The 24,823-nt window shown below is 50.0% G+C and overlaps 1 protein-coding gene and 1 pseudogene across 1 annotated transcript; one reads left to right on the top strand and one right to left on the bottom strand.

The window, feature by feature from the left end:
- Positions 1 to 50: 50 nt before the first annotated feature.
- Positions 51 to 23,270, top strand: EMC1 (ER membrane protein complex subunit 1). The gene is made up of 24 exons (XM_065873770.1): positions 51 to 154; positions 2,673 to 2,797; positions 3,487 to 3,552; positions 3,793 to 3,886; positions 4,580 to 4,708; positions 5,689 to 5,815; positions 6,367 to 6,516; positions 6,813 to 6,980; positions 7,487 to 7,558; positions 7,918 to 7,980; positions 8,625 to 8,747; positions 9,441 to 9,537; positions 9,870 to 9,992; positions 10,620 to 10,628; positions 11,672 to 11,871; positions 12,021 to 12,170; positions 13,786 to 13,947; positions 14,286 to 14,405; positions 17,488 to 17,625; positions 19,496 to 19,669; positions 20,242 to 20,452; positions 21,359 to 21,443; positions 22,780 to 22,909; positions 23,091 to 23,270. Exons 1-24 carry the CDS (start codon positions 51 to 53, stop codon positions 23,268 to 23,270), a joined length of 3,000 nt encoding a protein of 999 aa, XP_065729842.1.
- Positions 17,193 to 17,353, bottom strand: LOC136140799 (small nucleolar RNA SNORA70; annotated as a pseudogene).
- Positions 23,271 to 24,823: the final 1,553 nt, after the last annotated feature.

Raw genomic sequence — 24,823 nt, 5'->3', positions numbered from 1 at the left:
GAGGCCCGGTGCATGCCGGGCCGGCGGCGGGCCGAGCCCGGGCTCCCATCATGGCGGCGGCGGCGGCTGCGGTGGCTTCCGGAATTTGGCTCTGGGCTGCCCTGCTCATCCCTGCGGCCGCGGTCTACGAAGACCAAGTGGGCAAGTTTGATTGGTGCGTACGTGGGGGACCTATTCGGGAAATATTTTCCCAGTACTTGTCTTCTTTCTAAAAGGATGGGGAGTGGTTACCATGCAGCACGGCCGGCTGCATAACGTGCGGGGCCCAGGGGAAAATGAAATGTGAGACGCCTTGTTCAAAAGTTAAGAGTTTTAAGGTGGCGACGGCAGAGCATTAAACCGAGAGTTGGAGGTCCTTCTGAACCAGTCCCTGTGCGGCTGTACAGGTCGGAAGCCCGTGAAGCGGGCTCTGCCAATCCGGGCATGCCTGAGGTTCTGGTCAGAGGTCACTCTTCTCCTCCATCAGGCCCCATTTCTGTGACTGTCAGGTTTCTTATCTACTGGGTGTCAGACGTCGACAGCCCTCAGTGAACGCCGTCTTTCCCCACCCCTCTAGCCCAACCCTTGCATGGGCTCAGAACAGGACCACCCAAGACTCACATCAGCCTTGAGGTGCCCTCACTCACTGGCTCACGCGCTCACTCTTCTTTCATTCACTCACTCACTTTCATTCATTCACTTACTCTTCATTCAGTCTCTCATTCAATCACTCATTCACACATTCAGTCGCTTTTTCAGTCATTCATTCATTCACTCACCCACCCCTTCCTTAAGGCCATGGAGTTGGCTCACTTTTGCTTGAATGTCAGTTTGCCACTTAAGCATTGTGCGGTCTTGGGAAAATGACTTAACCACTCTGTGCCTTGTTTTCTTTATCTGTAAAATGGGTTTACTAGTAGTCCATTACCTCTTTCAGTAGTTGTAAGGATGAATAAGACAATTCTTTTAAGTTATTCAACACAGTGCCTGGCTCACTGAGTACAATCAGTTTGTTACCAATAATTACTATTGAGGGAACACTTTATCCTTCCGAGCCCAGCTCCTCGCTGAAGTCTTTTCTGTATCAGACAAATTAATTCGCATGTTTGTTGAGTGCCTGTTGTGGATCAACAATCATTCTAGGTGCTGTGGACACAGAGATGGAAAGGAGCTCAGTCTAGGGGGGCAGATATATAAGTTTTGTGATATAAGACAGTGTGACAAATGCAACATGAGTCACATTTTTAATGATGTGGGCAGATGCTCACAATATAATATGTACAGCTGACTCTTGAACAACGCAGGGGCCGAGGGTGCTGACCTTCCCTGCGGTCAAAAATTGAGCATAACCTATGGTAAGCCCTCTGTATCTGCAGTTCCACATCCGCAGATTCAACCAACTGCAGACCGTGTAGTTCTGTATTTACTGTAGAAAACAACCAGTGTATAAATGGACTCGCGCAGTTCAAACCTGTGTTATACAAGGGTTAACTGTATATAATACACATGTACAGCATGTGATTCCAATTTAGCAGAATCCTAGGTATATGCAGTTTATAAATTGAAAAGTAAACAGAAGGAAATACACCAAAATGTTGAAAAGTTTATGGTTGAAGAAAAAAAGTTCATGGATGGTGGTATTTTAGGCATTTTTTGTTTTCTTTTTTATACCTTCATGTTTTCTACAAGAAGCAGGCATTACTTTTATAGTCCAGATAAAAGATAACAGCATTTTTTTAAAAAGCATGGGATTTAGACTAAGAAGTTCTTAATTTTGCATTCTAGTTCTGATAGTAATTTGTTGACCTCAACGGACTTTGGTTTACTCACCTGTAAAATGGGAGTGATAATATTTGTCCTATGTACTTCCTAAAGTGTTTAGTGACGACAGTGAGATTAAAGTATGTGGAAATACAGATAGAAACTGTCAATTGTCATGTAAACCTGTCTCTCTATACTAGTGTAGTTTCTTCTTTTTTAAAAAAAATTAGACCAAACAACATAACAAGGGAAATTCAGTGTAAATGTCAGGTGTTTAATTTGCTAGAGGTTGTAATTCATGAACGGCAATATGCAACACACCTCCTCTGTACTTGGTAGTATGCCTCAGGAAGCTAAGTACTTTCACTTTATGCTTAGATAAGGGTGTTGAAAGTGATGGGGTGTATTCCAAGGAAAGGATGAGTAATGAGTCAGATGGATCCTGAACATAGCGTGGGCTAGAGCAGGCTGCAGAGAACACAGGGCCTGACCCTGATCTATCAAGTTTTGTAAGAATATTTGCATAATTTTTCTCCAAATGAGAATAGAAGGAAAAGTTGGATTGTATGCTCTTCTCTCAGGTGTAATGTGAGTGTCTAGTCTCACTATTAATGGGTACAGAGAGGACTGTAGTTTTGTTCTAGGGGGATTTAGGCCAGGTGCTCTTTTGGGTGTTCCTTATCTTGAGATAAACAAGTGCTTGTATTTAGAAGGAAGACTGTTGTATTTCTCATCGATTAGGGTGCATTCTCTCTTCTTCTTCCCATTGCCTGGAAATCTTGGTTTTGGTCAGATCTCTTCGTTAACAAACATTTCTCATGCAACCTGAGATAGTTATGATGGTGATACCCTCATGTATTTGTGCAGTTGTCTTTTTCCAGAGCGTTCTGTGCAGTGATGGTTTGGGCCCCTTCCTGTGCTCTTTCCTTTAGGAGACAGCAGTATGTCGGGAAACTCAAGTTTGCCTCCTTGGAATTTTCCCCTGGATCCAAGAAGTTGGTTGTGGCCACAGAGAAGAATGTGATTGCAGCATTGAATTCTCGAACTGGGGAGATCTGTGAGTGAACTGTGTAGAGGGCTAGCTGGGGATGGCATGGCTGCCTGTAGTGGATCCAGGATGCCCTGTGGCTTGTGAAGGCCACGTGGCTGATTCCCCACTTGGGGACAGGTTGGCCAAAGGTTGCATCTCTTATTGGATCCTGATCGTTTTATTTTGTTCTTTTTGTTTTTTTGGTCTTGTCGGTTTTGAATATTTAATGTATTCCTATAACTGGCCTTTGAGTTTATTTCCTCAGCCCAAGTCCTGACTGTTCTTAAATAAGATACTGCTGCAAAAAACACATTATTCTGTTTCGCACTAAAGTTTTGGATGGGCCCCTCCCTCCCCCATTACTTATATTGCTTTTATGGATGTTTGTTGGCATTAAAATCATGGAAATGTAATTTACAGTCACTACTTTTCTTGTGAGTCGTATGGATTTTGTGAATTTTGTCATTGTCCGTTTATATGTTTGATGGGGTGCTGGTGGGGATGGGAAGTGCGGAGACCTCAGATTGGGACAATAGTCGCTCCCCTCATTAACCAGTGAGTGGGAGTGGGTCATTGCCAGTTAGCTGTAATCCTTCCCTCCCTTGAAGTAAAATTGGGCACTTCCGTGCAAACGAAGGCGTCTTCGGTCCTCTCTTGCCTCGCTTCTTGGATGCCTTGCTGTGGTTCATAGTAATGTCGACTCTCCTGTCTCTCAGTGTGGCGCCATGTTGACAAGGGCACAGCGGAAGGGGCAGTGGATGCCATGCTGCTCTGTGGACAGGGTAGGTAGAATCCTGCTCTGTCCCTATGATGGCGTCGGCTCCCTCTCGTCTTTGCTTGGTTCCTTCCTTTGTTCAGGGTCTGGTAGCAAATGGAGTAGGGGTGTTCCCAACAGGAAAGGACAGGCATAGTTTCTATTTGCACTTATACATTAGAGGTGAGGCCACTGCTCACAGACCCTAGGAGGCTACAGACAGAGCATCAATTTGGGAGATGATCTCATGTGGTTTTTTCTCTTCCAGATGCAATCACTGTGTCCAATGGAGGCCGGATCATGCGCTCCTGGGAGACTAACATCGGGGGCCTGAACTGGGAGATTACCTTAGACAGTGGCAGGTAGAGGGGAAGAAGCTGAATTTCATCTTGGTTTGGTTAAAGGCTTTGCTGGAACACAGATCTGCATAGATGGCAACTCTGGGACTTCTGGCTTTTTTCCCAGGGGAAGAAACCACTGAAGAGCCAGAGAGCATCAAACACCCAGTTTTTGATGTTCTTGAGGTTATGGGACACATGTGCTTACTCAGCCAGCATTTATTGAGCACCTGTCAGATACACAGCTCTGTGCTGGGTGCGGTGTTCATTCTCGTGTTGACTGCTTTTCCTAATCTTACCATGACACAAGAGCTTTGCAATGTTGTAGGTATGAGGATGTGATATAACACATCTAGTGTTTTAATTTTATGATGAAGAACAGTTGGAGCTGCTGTTACGTCTTTGCTAAAGTTGTTTAAATTATAGAGTTTACTTGCATTAGCTTATACATCTTCTGGTAGTAATTCATTTGGTAAGTACTTGGGGAGCCCCCAGGCTCCCCAAGCCCCCAGGGTTTCAGGGAAACAGTATAGCCAAGTGGCTGAAAGTACAGTCTCGCAAGTCAGCTAGTGGAAAGCAGAGCCAAGATTAGGATCCAGATGCATTTGACCCCAAAACCTGTTTCGTTACCTACCGAGCTATGGTGGTTGTGTTCCGGATTGTCCAGCCTGAGGCCCAGGAGGCTCTGGGCAGCGCTCACCCCGTCCCTCTGCTCAGTTTCCAGGCGCTTGGGCTGGTAGGGCTGCAGGAGTCGGTGAGGTACATTGCCGTCCTGAAGAAGACCACTCTCGCCCTCCATCACCTATCCAGTGGGCACCTAAAGTGGGTGGAACATCTCCCGGAAAGGTAAAGCTGCCTTCCCCCCAGGTGACGGCTACCTCCTGCTCTCTACAAGCCCACCTTTCTCCTTGGGGCTTGAAGCGTTTGCTTTGACTCAGGCTTACCTTAAGTTGGCATCCTGTCTAGCGTGTTGGGCTCACTAGCTCTAGGCCTGAATTCCAAGGCTGTGGCTGCCTCTTGAGTTTCCTTTGCAGTGAGGAGAAAACTCTCCATCTGGGCATGAGAGCCAGTCAAGCAAGGGGAGTGGCTCCTTCGCTCACTCACTTTGGCAGGGACCCAAAACTCAAATTCCTATGGGGGGACTTCCCTGGTGGCACATTGGTTAAGAATGTGCCTGCCAATGCGGGGGACACGGGTTCGTGCCCTGCTCCGGGAAGATCCCACATGCCGTGGAGCAGCTAAGCCCGTGCGCCACAACTGCCGAGCCTGTGCTCTAGAGCCCATGAGCCACAACTACTGAAGCCCACGCGCCTAGAGCCCGTGCTCCGCAACAAGAGAAGCCACCGCAATGAGAAGCCCGCGCACCGCAACGAAGAGTAACCCCCGCTCACCGCAGCTAGAGAAAACCTAGCGCAGCAAAGGAGACCCAATGCAGCCAAAAAAAAAAAAAATTTACTATGGGGCCAGGTGTATAGCAATCGTGAGCAAAGCAGGCCCTGTGGGGATTATGGGGAGCTGCAGTGTGCCTGGCCTACCTCGAGGGGGCAGCCTTACTCAGCTGATTGGTGCCCTGTAGGAATGTAAGTAGGCCTAGTGTTACTATGTCTCACCTTTTAAGAAAAAACTAGAAATCTTGTTCTTACATGTTAAATCTCAGGTCTAAATGTTGACAATGAATTCAAATTAAAAAATAAAAGCTGTGAGCCAAACAAAACCTATTTGGGACTGTTTGTGACATCCTGGTGGCCTGGTTTCGGAAGACCCCTGAGGATACCCCTGTCCTGTGGCTAAAGCTGTTTCTCCCTGCTTTTCCTTCCCTCTCCCAGTGACAGCATCCATTACCAGATGGTGTATTCCTACGGCTCTGGGGTAGTGTGGGCCCTCGGAGTTGTTCCCTTCAGCCATGTGAACATTGTCAAGTTTAACGTGGAAGATGGAGAGATTGTTCAGCAGGTCTGGTCTGGCTCGAGGAGCCTCGTGAATTGTGGAGGGGAATAGAGTCCTTCTTTGCTCTGGGGACCAGGGAACTCGACTGGGCGGATGCAAAAGCCATTCATAGTCCCTGATTCTGGGCACTTGGAGGCTGCATTCTGCTCATCAAGCATTCATTTAAAGCCCTCTCATTTGCACATGGTGCTCTCCTGGGGTGGCTAAAAAAATTGTATATGTCTATTCATTGCCTGCAAGTATCTTATAAGATAATACTGTAGGGTAATAATAGGAAGCCATGTATGACAACTGTAGCAGAGAAATGCTTATCTGAAATGTCAAGTATTAAAAAGGATCTGGTATATTTTTCAAATGACCAGAAAGCCAATCCTGATTGTGTCCAGCTTCGGAGCTCTTGGGAGGCTGGGTGGGATGGGGAGAACTCCTTCGGAACCCACCAGGAAGACCCTCTGAGCTTAGGCCCCCCAGTGGGATCCAGTGCTGACGTAGCTTATGAGCTGAGAGGGAAATGTGAAAATCCCCAGGAGCCTCCTGTTCTGATGTCTTTCCTGCAGGTCAGGGTGTCGACTCCCTGGCTGCAGAGTCTCACCAGAGCCTGCGGTGTGGTGGATGAGGCTGTCTTGGTATGCCCTGACCCGAGCTCACGGTCCCTCCAGACCTTGGCCCTGGAGACGGAGTGGGAGTTGAGGCAGATCCCGCTGCAGGTGAGAGGATGCGTCCTCTGGTGCGAGGCATTGCTTTTGCTGCTTGGAAAGCCTTTCTCCCAGTGTCACTGCTTCCTTCCTGAGGCTTGGCAGCCCTTGGGAGGTCAGGCCTCTGGCTGAACTGGTATGAGAGGAAATGGGCCACTCTCCTCTTTGGATAACCTGAATGGGAGCTTCTGGAGCCACATGCCGTGGCCCCGTTACCCTCGCTGGCAAAGTGGGGCAGAGGCTACCAGCCTGGGACGATCAGTGACTTGTCTGCTCTGGCCCTTATCCTTTTTCTTCTTGTCTCCCAGTCTCTTGACCTAGAATTTGCAAGTGACTTCCAACCCCGGGTCCTACCTACACAGCCCAACCCAGTGGATCCTACTCGGGCCCAGTTCTTCCTGCAGCTGTCTCCAAGCCACTATGCGTTACTGCACTACCACCACGGCTTCCTGAGTCTGCTCAAAAACTTCCCACAGGTAACGGGAGGCAGCGTGGTTCGCTAGGATTCAGGGGGATCTAGCTGAGATATGGATGCTAGAAATCCCTGCCTTTGAATCTGGAGATATTTGCTCAAGCAAGAAGACATCTTTCCACGAGTGGTTTGAGAGGGGTTAGGCTTAGAGCAGAAGTGGAATTTTTTCTTTTTTTTTCTGAGAATTACAGAAGATTATTAGAGTAGAACTGGCACCTTCCTAAGTCCACAGGAGAGTGGCCACGTTAATCAGAGCTTCCCTATAGATACTGAGAGCAGCGTGGGATGCAGGATTCACCTGTGCCTGTGTTGGAGGTTGGCGAGAGGGCTGTGTTCAGCTGTGGCTGCAATGGGGCCTCCCCCTGCTCTCAAATGCCCAGGCCATTATGCTCCAAAGTTGGGAGCATTTTCAACTCCAAGGCCAAGGGTCCTTCCTGTGGAGGTGACTTAGAGAAGGCTGCTGGCTAGGACAGGCCCTATTTAGGAGTTGACACCTTGCTTTATCCCCAGACTGCCCTAGTGAGCTTTGCCACCACCGGGGAGAAGACGGTGGCTGCAGTCATGACCTGTCGGAATGAGGCGGTGAGTATTGGGAATAACAGCACGTGGGGTTTTCCTTCCTTATCTTTGCTAGGAGCCCTGAGAACCAAAAGTCTGGGCATATTCACCTAGGCAGTTTGAACCCGGGGGCAGGAGGCCGTTGAGCAATATCTCATCTCATCTGTAGGGCTTTCTGTACACCTTCTTTGTCCCCAGGGATGGGACGACCTCATGTTCATCTGGGACTGTTCAGGGTTGTGTAGGCTTTGTGAGCAGAAATGGGAAATGGGATTTGCCTTCTTCCAAGGGCTGAGAAGACATAGAAGTGAAAGCTTCATTTTGGTGACCAGGAAGTGACCCTTTGGCTGAATTTTCTCCTTTTCTCCTTCTCTTTTCCCTAGCAGAAGCCTAGCAGTTCTGAAGATGGGTCAACGGGGAGCTTTTCGGAGAAGTCTGGTCCACAGGTAGGGTGTGGCATTGGGCAGCGTGCCAGACCAGAGACACAGGAGGCCCCCAGTGAAGCTGGGGGAGCAGCCAGGGCTGTGAGCAGGTCTCCTGAGTTCTCAGCCTCCAGTGGGCTTTGCTAAGTTCAGCAAATTAAACCATGTTTCTCTTGATCTTTTTTAGTTGGGAGATTAGAGTAGAATCCCTAGAATCTGTTCTTAACTACTTTCTCCTCTGGGCCTCCGTCTCTCCATGTCTTTTGGGGTCCGGCTGGTGGAGCTGAGTGGTAGTCTGAGCAGTTGCACTGAAGCAGAGTGTGGGACCCTGGCCAGAGTCTCCAGTTTCTGCTGTGGTTTCCATCTCCTCAGTGTTTCCCAAGGGGGTTGTGATTTCCCTGCCTACAGTCTTACTAACTCTTTGGGAAGTCTCTGCTACACTGTACTGGCTTCCTTCTGGAGCAAGTATGTATAGCGGTTACAATTTTTAAAATTTACTCAGACACCTTATTTCTGCCTTAGGACTTAGCTTTTCTATTTTATGTCCCTTTGCGTATGTTTCCTCTTCTGGCCTGGGTCCTTCTCCGGGGTGTTTGCTCCCCCCGCCCAGATTCTTGGACTTCCTTTTGGGGGATCCCCATAGTTGACCCTTGCTGTCTGTACCCTAGGACTCGCTGGCTTGCTTCAACCAGACCTACACCATTAACCTCTACTTAATGGAGACAGGTCGGCGGCTGCTCGACACCACAATCACCTTTAGCCTGGAACAGAACGGCACTCGGCCAGAGCGGGTGAGTCGGGGCTTGTGGGCTTCTCAGCCTGGGTCTTTCTTTCGTTGGGGTCACTTCACAGCCATGGGTCCCAGAGTAGGATTCTCTGGACGTGGGCTCTAGTTCTACGTGAGCCACTGACTGTGAATAACAGTAAAAGCAGGTACCATTTAAGCCAAGTCGTCGGTGCGCCAGGCTCCGCGCTACGCTTTTTTACTTACACGCTGCTTGATTTAACCCTCTCAACAGCCTTGTGGTTATTACTGCGCTCATTTTATAAGCGAGGAAACGGCCTCGTGAGATTCAGGACCCTATCCAGAGTCGCTGCCCGACGTTGCCTCTGCACACGTTCAGTGGTGCTCCTCAGCCTCTGGGCTGTGGCTTCTTCGCCTCTAAAACGGAAAGTCTCATCCGGGCCTCCTGCTCGCTTTGTGGGGTGTTATCGGTGCAAGATGGATGATGTGGTGGCCGAGAAGCGCTCAGGTTCCTTCATGGAGGGGGCCTGAGCTAGCGCCTAGCACGGTTGCTGTGTCAGCCCCTAAGAATACATGATATCTAATTGGAGTCCAGGTAAAAGCTGTATTGTTTGGACATCCAGCAATGCCGTGACCTAGACTTCGGACAACTCCTCATGCTTTGAATCTTGGGGTCTGGTGCTCTGAGAGGCATCTGGATTCTTGCTGACTACAGTGGACTTGACTGTTTGGTTTATAGATGTACATCCAGGTCTTCCTGAAGAAGGACGACTCCGTGGGCTACCGGGCCTTGGTACAGACAGAGGATCACCTGCTACTTTTCCTGCAGCAGCTGGGTGAGTGGACCTCATCAACCCATTTTTTTTTAGGCCTGCCCATGAGTTCCATTCAGACTCTTTATTTGGGGCTGTGGACAGGCTTCTGAGAAAGGTTCAAGTGGAGTGTATCCTGAATATTTTTTTCCAGAGCCATAGGTCACCTGCCTTTGAAAATTTCCTTAGCATTCTTGGGAGACAGAACTTCCCTCACTTGACCTCCTGATTCCGGCCCCTTGCCCTGCCATTTCTCTTTTTGGCACAAGAGGTGTGGTGGTCCCTGAGTCACCGAGAAGAGTCCCTTTGGGGGACGAGGGAGGTGGGCCTGACTTTTGTAACCTTGGTTTCTGCAGCAGGGAGGGTGGTGTTGTGGAGCCGCGAGGAGTCCCTGGCAGAGGTGGTGTGCCTGCAGATGGTGGACCTCCCCCTGACGGGGGCGCAGGCTGAGCTAGAAGGGGAATTTGGCAAGAAGGCAGGTATGAACTAGGGGTCTGGGAAGCAGGGCTGCCGGTGCGGGTGCTCTGGGACTGGGCTTGGTAGTTGCACCACAAGAGAGGCTGTCCCGCGTGTCCCTGGCTTCCTGGATGCACCTGTTTTGCCAGTCTGTTCTGAACTAGCTCTGTGACCAGTTTCTGGTGTGTTTGTGGCCCTATGGTTTATGTAACCATTCTTCTATCTGAAAGGAGTGACCTGTGACTCCCTCTAGGGAAAGATCCTGATGAAAAAGAATCTTAACTTAGTGTAGTAATAGCTATCTTTGTTTGGGTACCTAAGATCTGCCAGGCACCATGTCAGGTACTATATACCCATTGTCCCCAAAGCAACAGTCACACCTTTCCAGAGAGCATGACCGGGCTGGTCAGTTACTGTGGTAATAGGCCAGTGCCCTCTGAGACCAGCCATGGTCCCAGCACCCAGGATGAACTCGGTTCACTCTCCTCTGGTTGAGTCCTGTCCCCTCCTCCCTCCATCCGTTCGTCTAGCTAGCCAGGTGGTGTTTACTGAGGACCTGCTCTGGGCCAGGCACCCTGCTAGGCACTGCAGATTTTCTTAAACCGAGGATTAATTTGACTTTACTATTTATTTCCGCTGCCTGGATCCAGCCATTCAAGGTAAAACCTGCTTCCTGCTGCCTTTTTGCTCATTGCCTGCCCACACGGCTAGCTTTTGGTTAATTATTTATTTTCCCTGACTTGCATGAATGAGGTATATACCGTGTGTGTGTGGACTGCTATGCCTGTGACTCGTCCTGTTTGCCTCTCACTTCCCTTCCTTGAGCTGAGGTTAATGGAAAAGCGGATAAGCAAAGACACCGCTCCTTTTCAGTGAGCACTTACCCTGTACCCCACCCCTTGGGAAATCCTGTGTGTACATCGTGTGGTCTAATCTTGGCAACAGCCCTGTGGATTACTTGCCATTTTACAGATGAGGAGCCAGAGGCTAAAAGGTTAAGTACATTTCTCCAGGTCATCCAGGTGGTAAGAAGTGGAGCTGGGATTTTAATCCAGGTCTGCCAGACTCCAGGGGCCATGCTTTTTACCATGCTACCTTGCTCTGGGGACCAGTCTAGTCTCTGGAGGAGACTTGAGGGTGGTAGCCTCATGGATGGAGGAAGGGGTGGAGTGAAAGAGAGCCCTGGGAATGGGTTGAAAATAGGTTAGATGGGTGCAGACTAAACCGTTGACAGCGTAGGCCTAAAGCAGCGAGAAATGGAAGTGCCTGTCCGTGACACAACACACACCTGCACCCTGGTACCCCCGCACCCCGCCCCCTTCCGGCTTTGTCATGGCGCCCGGAAACCTCCCTCTGGCCGTTCTAGATGTGGGGTTGTGGTGGAGTCATTCACAGCATGGCTGCATCCTGCATGGCTGATCCCTGCCCTCTTAGTCTCCTATTCCAAGATTTCAGGCAGGTGAAGTGCTGAGAGCCAGGTGAGTAGGTTTTTGGAGTTCCTGCATGGCTGTGTCTAAGGGTGAGACTGTTGGCGTCAGCCACAGCACTGCCCCTCGGGCTTGTGGCCTGGGGTTTGGATGACTCGCGTGCTCCACGAGAGAGAGAGAGAGCCCTCCTTAGGAAGAGGGGGTGCCCCCTCGCTGGAAACACCTCGTCTGATGGGGAGTGAGCCTCAGCTGCGTTACCTTTTCCTTGACACCAGACGGCTTATTGGGCATGTTCCTGAAACGCCTCTCGTCCCAGCTCATCCTGCTGCAGGCATGGACCTCCCACCTCTGGAAAATGTTTTACGATGCTCGGAAGCCCCGGAGTCAGATTAAGAATGAGATCAACATTGACACCCTGGCCAGGGATGAATTCAACCTGCAGAAAATGATGGTGATGGTGACGGCCTCAGGCAAGGTGAGAGAGGCTTAAGCCAGACCTCCTGAGGTTTTGGGAGTGGGGAACAAAAAGCCTTTGGAAGGGGATCGCACCGGTTCTAGTTTTCAAGGATAGAACTAGTTTTGGGGTTTGCCTTTCCGGTAGTGAGCCAGGTATTTATTTTGCAGCTTTTTGGCATTGAGAGCAGCTCTGGCACCATCCTGTGGAAACAGTATCTCCCCAGCGTCAAGCCAGACTCCTCCTTTAAACTGATGGTCCAGAGGACTACTGCCCATTTCCCCCACCCGCCCCAGTGCACTCTCCTGGTGAAGGACAAGGTGAGGCCGCTACCTCTCATCTGAGCCAACGTGGATGTGGTTTTTGGTGTTTTGTAACTTAAGTTCCTCCTAGGCCTTTGGAATTCTCTGAGAGTTAAAGGCAGGGAGTCAGGGCTTAGAGCTCTGTTTCTTCCAGTTTTTTGCCTGAGTGGAGGACCGTCCGGTGCCCATGTGGAAGTGACTGTAGGGTAGGTGTGACATCACCAGGTCCCTAGTAAGCCAACTCTGCTTCTTCCCAGGCACGGGCGGCTGTCGGTACCTGAATGGCTGTTTGCTCTTCTCCAGGTGTTGTAGGGCAGGACACAAAACTGTTTATGTCTCTGACTCCCGGGAACAGATGGCTTTTTGTAGATTCATTCTGCCATCATCAGAAAGGGGACTTGGGGGAAAGGTGGGATGAATTGGGAGATTGGGACTGACATATATACACTATTGATACTATGTATAAAATAGATAACTAATGAGAACCTACTGTACAGCACAGGGAACTCTGCTCAGTGCTCTGTGGTGACCTAAATGGGAAGGAAATCCAGAAAAGGGGATGTATGTATACGTATAGCCGATTCACTTTGCCGTACAGTAGAAACTAACACGATATTGTAAAGCAACTATACTCCAATAAAAATTTTTAAAAAAAGAGAGGGGACTTGGTAGATAGTCTCTGGAATGGCTGCCGTGGGGCTGCTGAGTTGGTCCTTGACGTTTTTGTTTATTCCTCAGTGTGACCCGTTCTTGCTTAGCTTTGGGGCTAGAGGCAATTAAACTTTTTTTTTTTTTTAATTAATTTTTTTGGCTGTATTGGGTCTTCGTTGCTGCACGGGCTTTCTCCAGTTGCGGCGAGCGGGGGCTACTCTTCGTTGCGGTGCGCGGGCTTCTCACTGCAGTGGCTTTTCTTGTCACAGGGCTCGGGCTCTAGGCACACAGCCTTCAGTAGTTATGACACACGGGCTCTAGAGCACAGGCTCAGTAGTGTGGCACACGGGCTTTGTTGCTCTGTGGCATGGCAGATCTTCCCAGACCAGGGCTCGAACTCGTGTCCCCTGCATTGGCAGGCTGATTCTTTTTTTTTTTTTTTTTTTTTATAAATTTATTTATTCATTTATTTATTTTTGGCTGTGTTGGGTCTTCGTTTCTGTGCGAGGGCTTTCTCTAGTTGTGGCAAGCGGGGGCCACTCTTCATCGCGGTGCGCGGGCCTCTCACTGTCGCGGCCTCTCTTGCTGCGGAGCACAGGCTCCAGACGCGCAGAGCTCAGTATTTGTAGCTCACGGGCCCAGCTGCTCCGTGGCACGTGGGATCTTCCCAGACCAGGGTTTGAACCCGTGTCCCCTGCCTCGGCAGGCAGACTCCCAACCACTGCGCCACCAGGGAAGCCCCAGGCTGATTCTTAACCACTGCGCCACCAGGGAAGTCCCAGAGGGCAGTTAAACTTTTACCCTTTTGACACATCAGCCTTCAGACACTTTCCCCTTTAGCCAAGACTTTATTTTCCACAAGGAGGGCAAAGACTAGGGAATCTGCCATAGCTGAGCTCAAGTCCCAGCGTTCCAGGTTTACCCCTAGGATTTGCATTCTTTTCATGTTGCTGGAGGCTGACCATTTGCTTGCCCATTTCAGGAGACGGGAATGAGTTCGCTCTATGTCTTCAATCCCATTTTTGGGAAGTGGAGTCAGGTGGCCCCCCCAGTGCTGAAGCGCCCCATCTTGCAATCTTTGCTTCTCCCCATCATGGATCAAGACTATGCCAAGGTGCTGCTGTTGATAGATGATGAGTACAAGGTATGGCGTCTGCAGACTGGCTGCAGAACTGCCCAGCCAATCAGTGTGGGAGCGGGGTGCTCAGACAGTGGCTCGAGGGCCCCAGATGGGAGCCGTCTGCCGTCAGCACTCATTTGGGCTTGAAGGGTGTCTCTAAGCGACTCAGTTGCTCTTTCTGCACTTGTGAAAGCTCGGACTCTTAACTCAATTTAAGCCCTGATTGAGTTAAATAGACTTTAATTCTTTAAAGATTTGCTGTTTTTTTTCTTAAGGCCCTCTTTGACAGGAAACAGTAATGAGTCTGGAGAAACTGTGCTTACAGATTCCTTTTCCCTTAACTCTTCTCTGGGGTTTTCAAGGTCACAGCTTTCCCGGCCACTCGGAATGTCCTGCGACAGCTCCATGAGCTTGCCCCTTCCATCTTCTTCTATTTGGTGGACGCGGAACAGGGACGGCTGTGTGGCTATCAACTTCGAAAGGTAGGAGGGGGCGTCCTGGCACGCCCCTTTGTGGGAGGGGTGTAGGTGTTTCCTCGTTATTTGGCTAAGGAGTGAATTATGCTATTCATTGTGCTGTAAACTTAGAGAGCCTAATCCTGATGTCAGAGGCAGTCATTTTCATCTATTCCATGGCAGGCGCGGTTCTAGCTGCCGTGGAAGGAGCAGTGCACAACAGTCTCTGCCCCTGTGGAGCTTTCATTCCTCATTCCTCTTCTATAGCAGAGAGAAGGGGCGTTTTCTCCATTCCTAGAAAGGCGGGAGGTAGGAATGGTGATTGAACAATAGTACTTTCTATATGAAGATGGTGTTATTGATCCACTCTTTTTTTTTTTCTTTCATTTTTCTTTTTTTTGATTTTTGGCTGTGTTGGGTCTTTGTTGCTGTGTGCAGGCTTTCCCAAGTTGAGGCAAGCGGCGGCTGCTCTTCGTTGCGGTGCGCGGACTTCTCACTGCGGTGGCTTCTCTTGTTGCGGAGCACAGGCTCTAGGTGGCGTGGGCTTCAGTAGTTGTGGCACGTGGGCTCAGTAGTTGTGGCACGTGGGCTCTAGAGCGCAGGCTCAGTAGTTGTGGCGCACGGGCTTAGTTGCTCCATGGCATGTGGGATCTTCCCGGACCAGGGCTTGAACCCCTGTCCCCTGCATTGACAGGCGGATTCTTAACCACTGTGCCACCAGGGAAGTCCCTATTGATCCACTCTTGATTGAATGTGCGCTTTGAATTTTATTTCTAGAAATGGGATCGACTTACTCCGATCCTGACACACTTGAGTCCAGTGCTTGCAAACAGTGATTCACACTGGCTCTGAAGTCCAGCTCTGAGCTTCACGAGGGCTGGCCTTGCCTCCGATAGCAGGGCTGTGTAGAGGGGTAATTTGTGGCGTACTCCCCAGAGGGCCCTCCCATCCTGTCTGTAAGGCCTTTGGAGGGACACCACAGCATAGAGGTTAAGAGCTTGGACCTGGCTGCTTGTGCGGGAAACCTAGTTTTATTATCACTTACTCATTTTGTGTCCTTGGGCAGATGACTTCTCTCTGATCCTGTTTTCTCGTCTGTAAAACAAAATGGTAATAGTACTATATCAGAGGGTTGTTGTGAGGAGTTGGAGAGTTAATACATGTAAGTCACATAAAGCAGTGCCTGCTACACAGTAAATGCCATCCAAGTTTTACCTGCTGCTGTTTCAAAAATGCATGCAGTGTCCTTTCCTGACATTCTGTAACAGCTAATCTTTAGCATAAATAGCATAGTCTGTCCAGAAAACGTGCTCTTTACCCTATGGGTGAAAAAACACCGTCCTTCTGAGTTGATGAAAAGGGGACCTTGAAAGAGACAGTTCTTTGTGGATAGAAGGACATGACCTGGAGTGTGGGTGTCATTGTAAAGATGGTGGGGGGACGGCAAAGGAGGCGGAGCTCACATGGGAAGTCAGCCATGTGAGGGGTGGTCTTCCAGTCTCTGACCTCCAGTGGACTCACCGGTGACCTTGCTCTCTGGGAAGGTTTTAGTGAATTCTTATGTTTTTACAGGTGTTCTTGGTAATGGAGCCTTATATGTTCTCAATAAAAATTTGTATTATTTCAAAAACATTTAAATTTCAAAAAAATTTTACACATGAATACATTCTCATAGTATAAGATTAAACCGATACAGAGATACAGGAGCAAGATGTGAACAGGCCCCTTTCAGGCCCATCGCCAGCTGCCTCCCTGGATGGAATGCCTTTCAGTGGTCTGCGCGCCTTCCCCTGTCCCGTCTCTTGCCTCTGTGTCTATAGTGCTGGATAAACAGCTTCCAGACCACACAGACATGCGCTTTATATTCTTTCTTACCTGAAATGGAATTGACCTATATTTAACTAATAGGAAATCTGTTGTTTTCACTTTATGTGTCTTTTACCTCATTATTTTGTTAAACCCATATCTTATTAAAATATATACTGAGAAAAGCACAAAATCCCGAGGTTATACTCAGTGGCCCTTCACAAAAGGAGCACACTTGTGTCCACGGCAGTCACATCAGGAAGCAGCTTAGCACCAGCGCCCTGGGAAGCCCTTGTGCCCCTTTCCAGTCACTACTCCCCCCCTCAACCCCCAGGGCTCTGTGTAATTCCACAGTGTGGATGTATAATAATGCATTTAACCACACAGTTTTATTGGTTTCTTTTGACTGTGAAGAACGTCTCCTGTAATATTTTGAGGTCCCCGCCAGCTTAGTAATTCACTGCTGGCTCAGTGTACAGGGAACTTAGATTTTAGTAATAAGTGGTAAATTTTCTTTGCATTATTCTTACTCAGATAAACAATGGGATACTATTAAATATTCCTCTCCTTTCTCACTGGCTTTAGTATCTTTCCGTTTTTTGATAAGAAGTAGGGTTTATTGATGACGTGAGTGAGGAGGGGCAGCTCCAAGGCTCCCGTGAGTGCAGGGCCCGCCATGTGTACAGGGCGCCACAGATTAGGGGTGCGTTTGACCGCACAGTCATCCGGGAGGAGCTGCTTTTCAGCCACCAAGTCTTCAAATTCATCTCTGTTACACTTAGTAAAGCCACGCTTCTTGGAGATGTGGATCTTCTGGCAGCCAGGGAACTTGAACTTGGCTCCATGTTGGGCCTCAGTCACGTGCTCCTTGTTCTGCAGCTTGGTGCAGATGGATATGGTGACTTGGCTGGCCACTGGGCCCTGGGGCTTTCCAAAGGCACCGCGCAGGGCTGTCTGGAGCCTAGACTGGGGACAGCATGAGGTCAGACATGAATGTCCACTGGAGAGGACCGTCTCCCAGGTCCCCTCGGGCAGCCCAGGCAAGCACCTGGTGCCTCCACTGCCCAGGAGGCTGCTCTTTGCAGCCGAAGCACACTGGGCTTTACTAGTTTTCTCACTTGAACTGAGAGTTCCAAACTTCTTCCCAGACTAGATGCGTATTGCTGCTGCTCTGGGAGCCCTGATCCCTGTTCCCTCCCGCACAGAGGCCCCAGCTGAACTGCAGGACGTGTCTAGCCACAGCTGTCGCGGGTCTAAGGGTACCTTCCTGATGACCAGTGCTGGCTCTTTTGCCCCACCCCAGGATCTCACCACTGAGCTGAGCTGGGAGCTAACCATTCCCCCGGAGGTGCAGCGTATCGTCCAGGTGAAGGGGAAGCGCAGCAGTGAGCACGTTCACTCACAGGGCCGAGTGATGGGGGACCGAAGCGTGCTCTACAAGGTACGGCCAGCCGTCTGGCGTAGCGCACAGAAGCACGGGGTGTAATTCTGGCTCTGGGATTTGGTGGCTATGGGTCCTTGAGTGAGTCATTTAATCCCTTTGAGCCTTAATTTACTGTCTGTGAAATGGGCATGATATGCCCTTCTCCTGGGATCGTTGTGATGATCACATGAGGCACTCGTGCTTTGCATAGTGCCAGGCATGTATGGCCACTACCCAGTAGATGTTAGCTGTTACTTTTAGTGGTAGTGCAGATAGACCTTTCTGGGGTTAAACCTTAGTCGATCCATCAGAAACTCCATCTCTGTGATCCAACACTCTAGTTAGTGGTGAGGGCAGGGAGACAGAGAGGTGACCAGTCGGTTGCAGAGCTATCCTATGAGGGAATGTAATCACTGTGGTGACGAACATGAATTACAGCCTCTGGCAGAGGAGAGACTGAGTTGGAGGAGGAGGCGTAATAGAACAGGGCAACACGACCAAGGAACTCAACAGGGCAGCTGCTTCACTAAGCGTGAGGCAGAGCGCAAGCCTCCAGTTGGACGGTCCAGGTTCAGACTCGCTGTTCATCTTGGGTAACTTACTTAGGCTTCTTGAACTTCCCTTTTTTTTTTTTTTTAAATTTGGCCACGCCACGCAGCTTGCGGGATCTTAGTTCCCTGACCAGGGATTGAACCTGCGCCCTCGGCAGTGAAAGCGCAGAGTCTTAACCGCTGGACCGCCAGGAACTTCCCAGGAGTAGGGCTTTTTGGATTCATATTTGTTGTGGAGATTTTTTGCCTGCTTTGCTGCGACTAGACTATAGAGGGCCGAGGAGGGGAGCAGGCAGACAGGCTACTGTGATAATCCAGGTGAGGTGATGGTGGCTTCAACTGGGTTGGTTGGAGGAGGTGAGATGGGATCAGATTCTGGATACTTTTGAAGGTAGAACCAATAGGATATGCTGATGGATGGGGTGTTGGTGTCTGTGTTAGAGAGAAAGGAGTCAAGGACGACTCAGAGGTCCCAGGTATAAGACACTGACACTCGGGAGGCCTTGTGGGGAGCAGGTTTTATCAGGGGTAGAACAGGAGTTCAGTTTGGGGCATGTCAAGTTTGAGATGAGACACCTAAGAAGTGATACTGATATGGTGGTCCGTTAATCAAGTCTGGAGTTCAGGGAGAGGTCTGGCTTGGATATGTAAACTCAGGCGATGCCAGCACCTGTAGATGGTGTGAAAGCCACGAGATTGGGTGAGATCACCATGAGAGCGAGTGTAGACAGAAGCGTCCAGAGACTGGGGAGTGGAGGAGGGACCCACAGAGGGGGCTGAGAACGAGTGGCCGAGACAGGCAGAAGGAAAAACCAGGGCACAGGTGTCCTGGATGCCAGGTAGAGAAGATGTCTCAAGAAGGGGGTGATCACCTGTGTCACCTGGTACTAGTTGCTCAAGTCAGATGAGAACTGAGACCCATCCATTGGTGTGGTGGTAGGAGGGCACTGGTGGAGAGTCATCGTGTTGCTGGACACATGTCCTTCCATCACCGAGTGGGTCGGCCCGGGTTGTATCTTGAGTTACCGTTTGCTTGCCTGTGACTTGAGCAAGTTGCTTAACTACTTCAAGACATTTCATCTGTGAAACGTGGATAGTGACAGCTATTTGCAGGGTTGTTTACGGGATTCAATGAAATGATGGAGGCAAAGTCCCTGGCATGGCCCCCGGCCTCCAGCAGACACTGAACAAGTGCAGCGATGAGGCCCTCTAAACAGAAAGCTCTTCCCACCAGAAAACCCTCTTCCTCTGTCAGCCGGAGAGCTCTGGGCCTGCCTCCCCGCCGCTCAGGATACGCCGCTGTGGTTCTGAAGGAGCTTTCCTCTTCGTCTCCCCAGAGCCTGAACCCCAACCTGCTGGCCGTGGTGACAGAGAGCACAGATGTTCACCACGAGCGCACCTTCATCGGCACCTTCCTTGTGGACGGCGTCACTGGGCGCATCATCCACTCCTCCGTGCAGAGGAAGGCCAAGGGCCCCGTCCACATCGTGCACTCGGAGAACTGGGTGGTGGTAAGGCGTGGCGCGTGAACTCAGGGCACCCCCAGGGGCCTGACGTAGCGTAAGAGTATGTGGCTGGTCTCCCTGCAGCCTAAATCCTTTCCTTGCCTATTGTTCCAGAAACCAGTTGCTACTTTGTGTTTTCATAGAATTCAGAACTCCTGGCTGGCAGCAGTGGGTGCTGGGTAGGGGGTTGGGCTCAGGAATCAGACTGCCTGTTCTTCCATTTCCTAACTGTACAACCTTGAACTAGTTACTTAAGCTTTCTGTGTTGCAATATATATGAAATAGGGGTAACAAGTCACCTCTATTTGAGTTTAGAACAATGCCTGACATGTAGTAAGCGCTCAGATGTTAACTATTATTCTTCTGACTTCTAAGAATCTTGAGAATTCCTTTGTCTTGTGGTGAACTTGGATAGTCTAGGTACAGCTACCCTGAAAGGTTAGTAAACTTGGTAGCTGGAAGGAAGCTAGGGTGCTGGTTGTTTCTTTCCTTCCTGGACGTGCCTTTGCATGTACATTCCCCTTTCCAGCCGAACCAGCAGCTGAGCCCCAAGCAGCCCCCTCCTCTTCTCTCCACAGTACCAGTACTGGAACACCAAGGCCCGGCGCAACGAGTTCACCGCGCTGGAGCTCTATGAGGGCACCGAGCAGTACAACGCCACGGCCTTCAGCTCCCTGGACCGCCCGCAGCTGCCCCAGGTCCTCCAGCAGTCCTACATCTTCCCCTCCGCCATCAGCGCCATGGAGGCCACCATCACCGAGCGGGGCATCACCAGCCGACACCTGCTCAGTGAGTGACCGGGTCCCTTCAGGCAGCCGCACGGAAGGACGGGGCCGGGATCAGTGAGGAGGGCTAGGGAAAAAGTTCCCTAGTCTGGCTTTGCCGTCCATAAAAGAGCTGACACATCCCTCCTCGTCCTTGTTTCTGACGAACCACTTCCATGTCTCTGTTCTGTTTTCACCTCGTTTGGAAAGTTGAGCCCTGATACCATACCCAACAGGTAGCCTGTGCAGATGGGCTGCAGAAACTGGCAAGGTGTAGGGTCTCATCTTCAGGTAGTTCAAGTTCAGGACTCAACTAGACAGGTCTCTCTGTCTAGTTGATTTTACCAGAGACATTTGGGACTGTCAGATTTGACAGGCACTTGGTATTACTATTTTACCCTCAAATATGAGGAAGACAGACTGCTTGGTAATTTCCTGAGTTTAATTCCCACCATTCCTGAAACCGCTGGGATCTCATGTTGTCCGGTCCTCCCGCTGCCCTCCCCCCACCCCCATCCCCCACCAGCGTCACTGCTTCAGCCAACCATAGGCTCCTGTTTGGCTGACAGTGAGGAGACCTGCTTAGCTGGGGCAGGTATTGCTGGAGGAAAGGAGGAGGATGAAGAGATCCAAGTGGGCTTCCATGCTCTTCTCTGTCATCATTACCCAGTTCTTGAGTCTAGCTCTTTATTTTCTGATGTCTCAGGATGACATGTGAAGAAACTAGTATCTTCAAAAGTGGGAACCTTCATTCAGACCCAGGTGTATTGGATTATTGTTTTTGGCCATTTAAGGGAGCCTCAGTGACCCATTTTTTTGGTTTTAAACTCTATTTCAGTTTCTGTGATAAGGACGTTTTTGTAAGTAGCCCTAACTGGGGATCAGGTCAGTGTGAACACTCACTTCTGTTGACTTGTTTCTGTGTATGTAGTTGGGCTGCCTTCCGGAGCAATTCTTTCCCTTCCTAAGGCCTTGCTGGATCCCCGCCGGCCTGAGATCCCAACGGAACAGAGCAGGTGAGGCCCTTGTGGGTAGTGCTGAAGGCTGTGACCTTAAGGAACTTAGCATCTTGATTACATTTGGTCCTTGGTCTGCTGTGCACTGTCCCGCTCCGCTGGGGATGTGGCAGTGAACACATCTGCCCTCATGGAGCTTGCATTCCAGTGGGGGCAACGAGGTGGATAATAAATAAGATAAACAAGTGAAATAATTCTGTGTTAGGGTGCTTGTAAATGGCAAGGAGAAAAAAACTAAGAAGGGGTGGGGTCTAGGAAGGATGTGGAGGGGTGCAACTTGAGAGGGTGGCCTGGGAAAGCCCCTCAGAAAAGGTGACTTTTGAGAAAAGACTTGAAGGAGGTGAGAAGCTGGCCTTGTGGATGTCGAAGGAGAATGTTCTAGGCAGAGGGAACAGCTGTCACAAGTGCCCTGAGATCATGTCTGGTAAGTTACAGGGAGGGCTGGAGGCCACTGTGGCTGGAGCAGCCAATGGTGGGGACACTGGGAAATGAGGTGAGGGAGGTGCTGGGGCCTGGGTCACATGGGAGGCCAACTGCTGTCGGTGTTAGTTTTCTTTTCTTTCTTTCTTTTTTTTTGGCTGCATTGGGTCTTTGTTGCTGCGCGTGAGCTTTCTCTAGTTGCGGTGAGCGGGGGTTACTCTTCATTACGGTGTGTGGGCTTCTCTTGTTGCGGAGCACAGGCTCTAGGCGCGCGGGCTCTAGAGCGCAGGCTCAGCAGTTGTGGCACACGGGCTTAGTTGCTCCGCGGCATGTGGGATCTTCCTGGACCAGGGCTCGAACCCGTGTCCCCTGCATTGGCAGGCGGGTTCTTAACCACTGCGCCACCAGGGAAGTCCTAGTTTTCATTTTTGTGTTTCCAGCCATCATCTCTACGTATTTTCTTGCCTCCATCCCGAACTCTCTTCCCTGAGGGGTGTGAGGAGCTGTGGGCAGGGTGAGGAGGCAGTAGATGTGTCTTTGCATGCAGCGAAGGGAGGACGGTTTGGAGCGGGCGGAGGTTAAAGCTGGTGGACTGAGGCACTCTGGAGTGAAGAGCAGGAACTGGCCTAGTGGCTCGATGTTTTGGTTTTAAAATGGCCCTTTCTTCCTCTAATGTGAAATACTGGTCGTCTGTGGTTTCATTTTTTTTAGATTCAGAACAAGGTAGGAATACAGATCTGTCTTACTCTCCATACAGCTTTCTTTGTTGCAGCCCTTCCTAACATTCCCTGATGCACATAGACCTTGGAAGAAGATATGTGGCTGATACGTGGCCTGGAAACCTCCCAGGGCTCAGGGCAGCCAGGAGATCCCCTTACAGCAGTTTTGAATGCCGGTCCTGGTTGATGTTTTGCAGAGAGGAGAACCTGATCCCGTATTCTCCAGACGTACAGATCCACGCAGAGCGGTTCATCAACTATAACCAGACAGTTTCTCGAATGCGAGGTATCTATACAGCTCCCTCGGGCCTGGAGTCCACTTGTTTGGTGAGTAGAGCCCCAGCCCAGCCTGTGCCACCTTGTCCACAGCCACCCTGTGCGACACCTGTTCTTCCTTTCACCCTTGGGAAAACAGCTGAGGAGTCTGTTTCCTTTGTGACCAGAGTTTGTGGTTGTGGCGGATCACTGGTGCCTTTCTTACGGATTTCTCATTCCCTCTGCCTTCCAGGTTGTGGCCTACGGTTTGGACATTTACCAGACTCGAGTCTACCCATCCAAACAGTTTGATGTCCTGAAGGACGACTATGACTATGTGCTAATCAGCAGCGTCCTCTTTGGTCTGGTCTTTGCCACTATGATCACTAAGAGACTGGCACAGGTGAAACTCCTGAATCGTGCCTGGCGGTAAAGACCTGAGACCCACCGCCGGAGAGCAGAGAGCCAAGGGGAGTGAGGGTCAGACAAGAAGCTGCAGCTGCAGTTTGACAGGTCAGAGGAGGATGTGTGTCGGACACTCGTCTCAGTTAAGAGCTCTTTGGAAGAAGATGGGCTCTCGTGGCGACTCCTTTTGGGATACGTCTGATGCCGAGTCATTGGTGGTGGATGGAGGCTGAACTCACTCTCTGAGCCGAGATCTCAAAGCATCTTGCTGGACTTTCCCCCAGAGTCCCAAGGCCATCGCCGTTTCCCTTCTGTGCCCATCCATGAATGTTGTGTTTCTTTTAAGACCTCCAACAGATTTTTCTCTTTAGTGAGGCCTGTTTAAATTGATGTTGGTTTGCCTTCTGTTTCCCGGGTGTATCTGGAAGGCCTTCTGATTGTTCCCCTGCTCCTTGCTTCAAAGTCAGAAGGGAACTCTTATTGACAACTCCACCTTATAGGTGCATTTGCTGTTTTACACTGGGGAGAAAGAAGAGCCATCCTTAGCTGAAGTTTGAGGACTGATGCAGCCTCTCATGGCTTCCCTCCAAAGTAACTTTGGGTCGAGGAGTCTATGTGTGTGTCGAAACTTGCCTCTCGTTTCATGCTCCCATTCATCAATTGGCCACCCAGTCTTAGATTCAGTTTATTGAAAGCCAGGTGCATAATACTGCCTTGGTTTGTTGGTCATCGTCATCCAAGCTTTTCGCCTCAGATATGTCGGAGCTGAGGCCTTTTCAATACTACTGAATTGTCTGAACCTTGAAGAGATTTCAAGGGAGGAAGGCAAATCTGCCTGTTTCACAGTCCCTCATAATCTCTCATTTCACCCACAAGCTGGTCTAGTCATCTTAGAACCTAGATAGAGAAAGTTGTTCTTTTTTAAGAACCTCATTATTTTTAGTTATAAATTGTGGGGATTACTATACTTCTCTTAAAATGAGCAGATTTTAAATCTTATCTTTAAAAAAAGAAGAGAGGGGACTTCCCTGGTGGCGCAGTGATTGAGAGTCCGCCTGCCGATGCAGGGGACATGGGTTCGTGCCCCGGTCCGGGAGGATCCCACATGCCGCGGAGCGGCTGGGCCCGTGAGCCATGGCCGCTGAGCCTGCGCGTCCGGAGCCTGTGCTCCGCAATGGGAGAGGCCACAACAGTGAGAGGCCCGCGTACCGCAAAAAAAAAAAAAAAAGGAGAGAAAAGGGTAGGGGTAGGAAACTGGCCTCTGTGGGTAGCATTGTTGATTGGCTGGGCTGTTGTCTCTGCTACAAACTAAAGATGTCCTAAAAATTTTCCCTTGTTCATGGATTTGGGGAATGATGGCGTTTTTCTTTACCGTGAAGAATGAAATGTACAGAGAGCCCTGTTGGGAGAGAGATGCATTTGTTTAAGTGTTTGAATAAAGTGAATGACGAACGACATTGTTCGAGTCCTTTTTTGTGGCTTTGGACCATCATATTGAGGCTACTTCTGCATTGGAGGGGGACAGAAAGCTGTGCGGAAATGGAGTGAGTGCAGTGTTTTAATTGGGAAACGTGCCAATTT

This window comes from Phocoena phocoena, chromosome 1 (assembly GCF_963924675.1).
Source record: "Phocoena phocoena chromosome 1, mPhoPho1.1, whole genome shotgun sequence".
Lineage (NCBI taxonomy): Eukaryota > Metazoa > Chordata > Mammalia > Artiodactyla > Phocoenidae > Phocoena > Phocoena phocoena.
The sequence above is the reverse complement of the archived record's forward strand: the minus strand, read 5'-3'. Positions and strand labels throughout refer to the sequence as shown.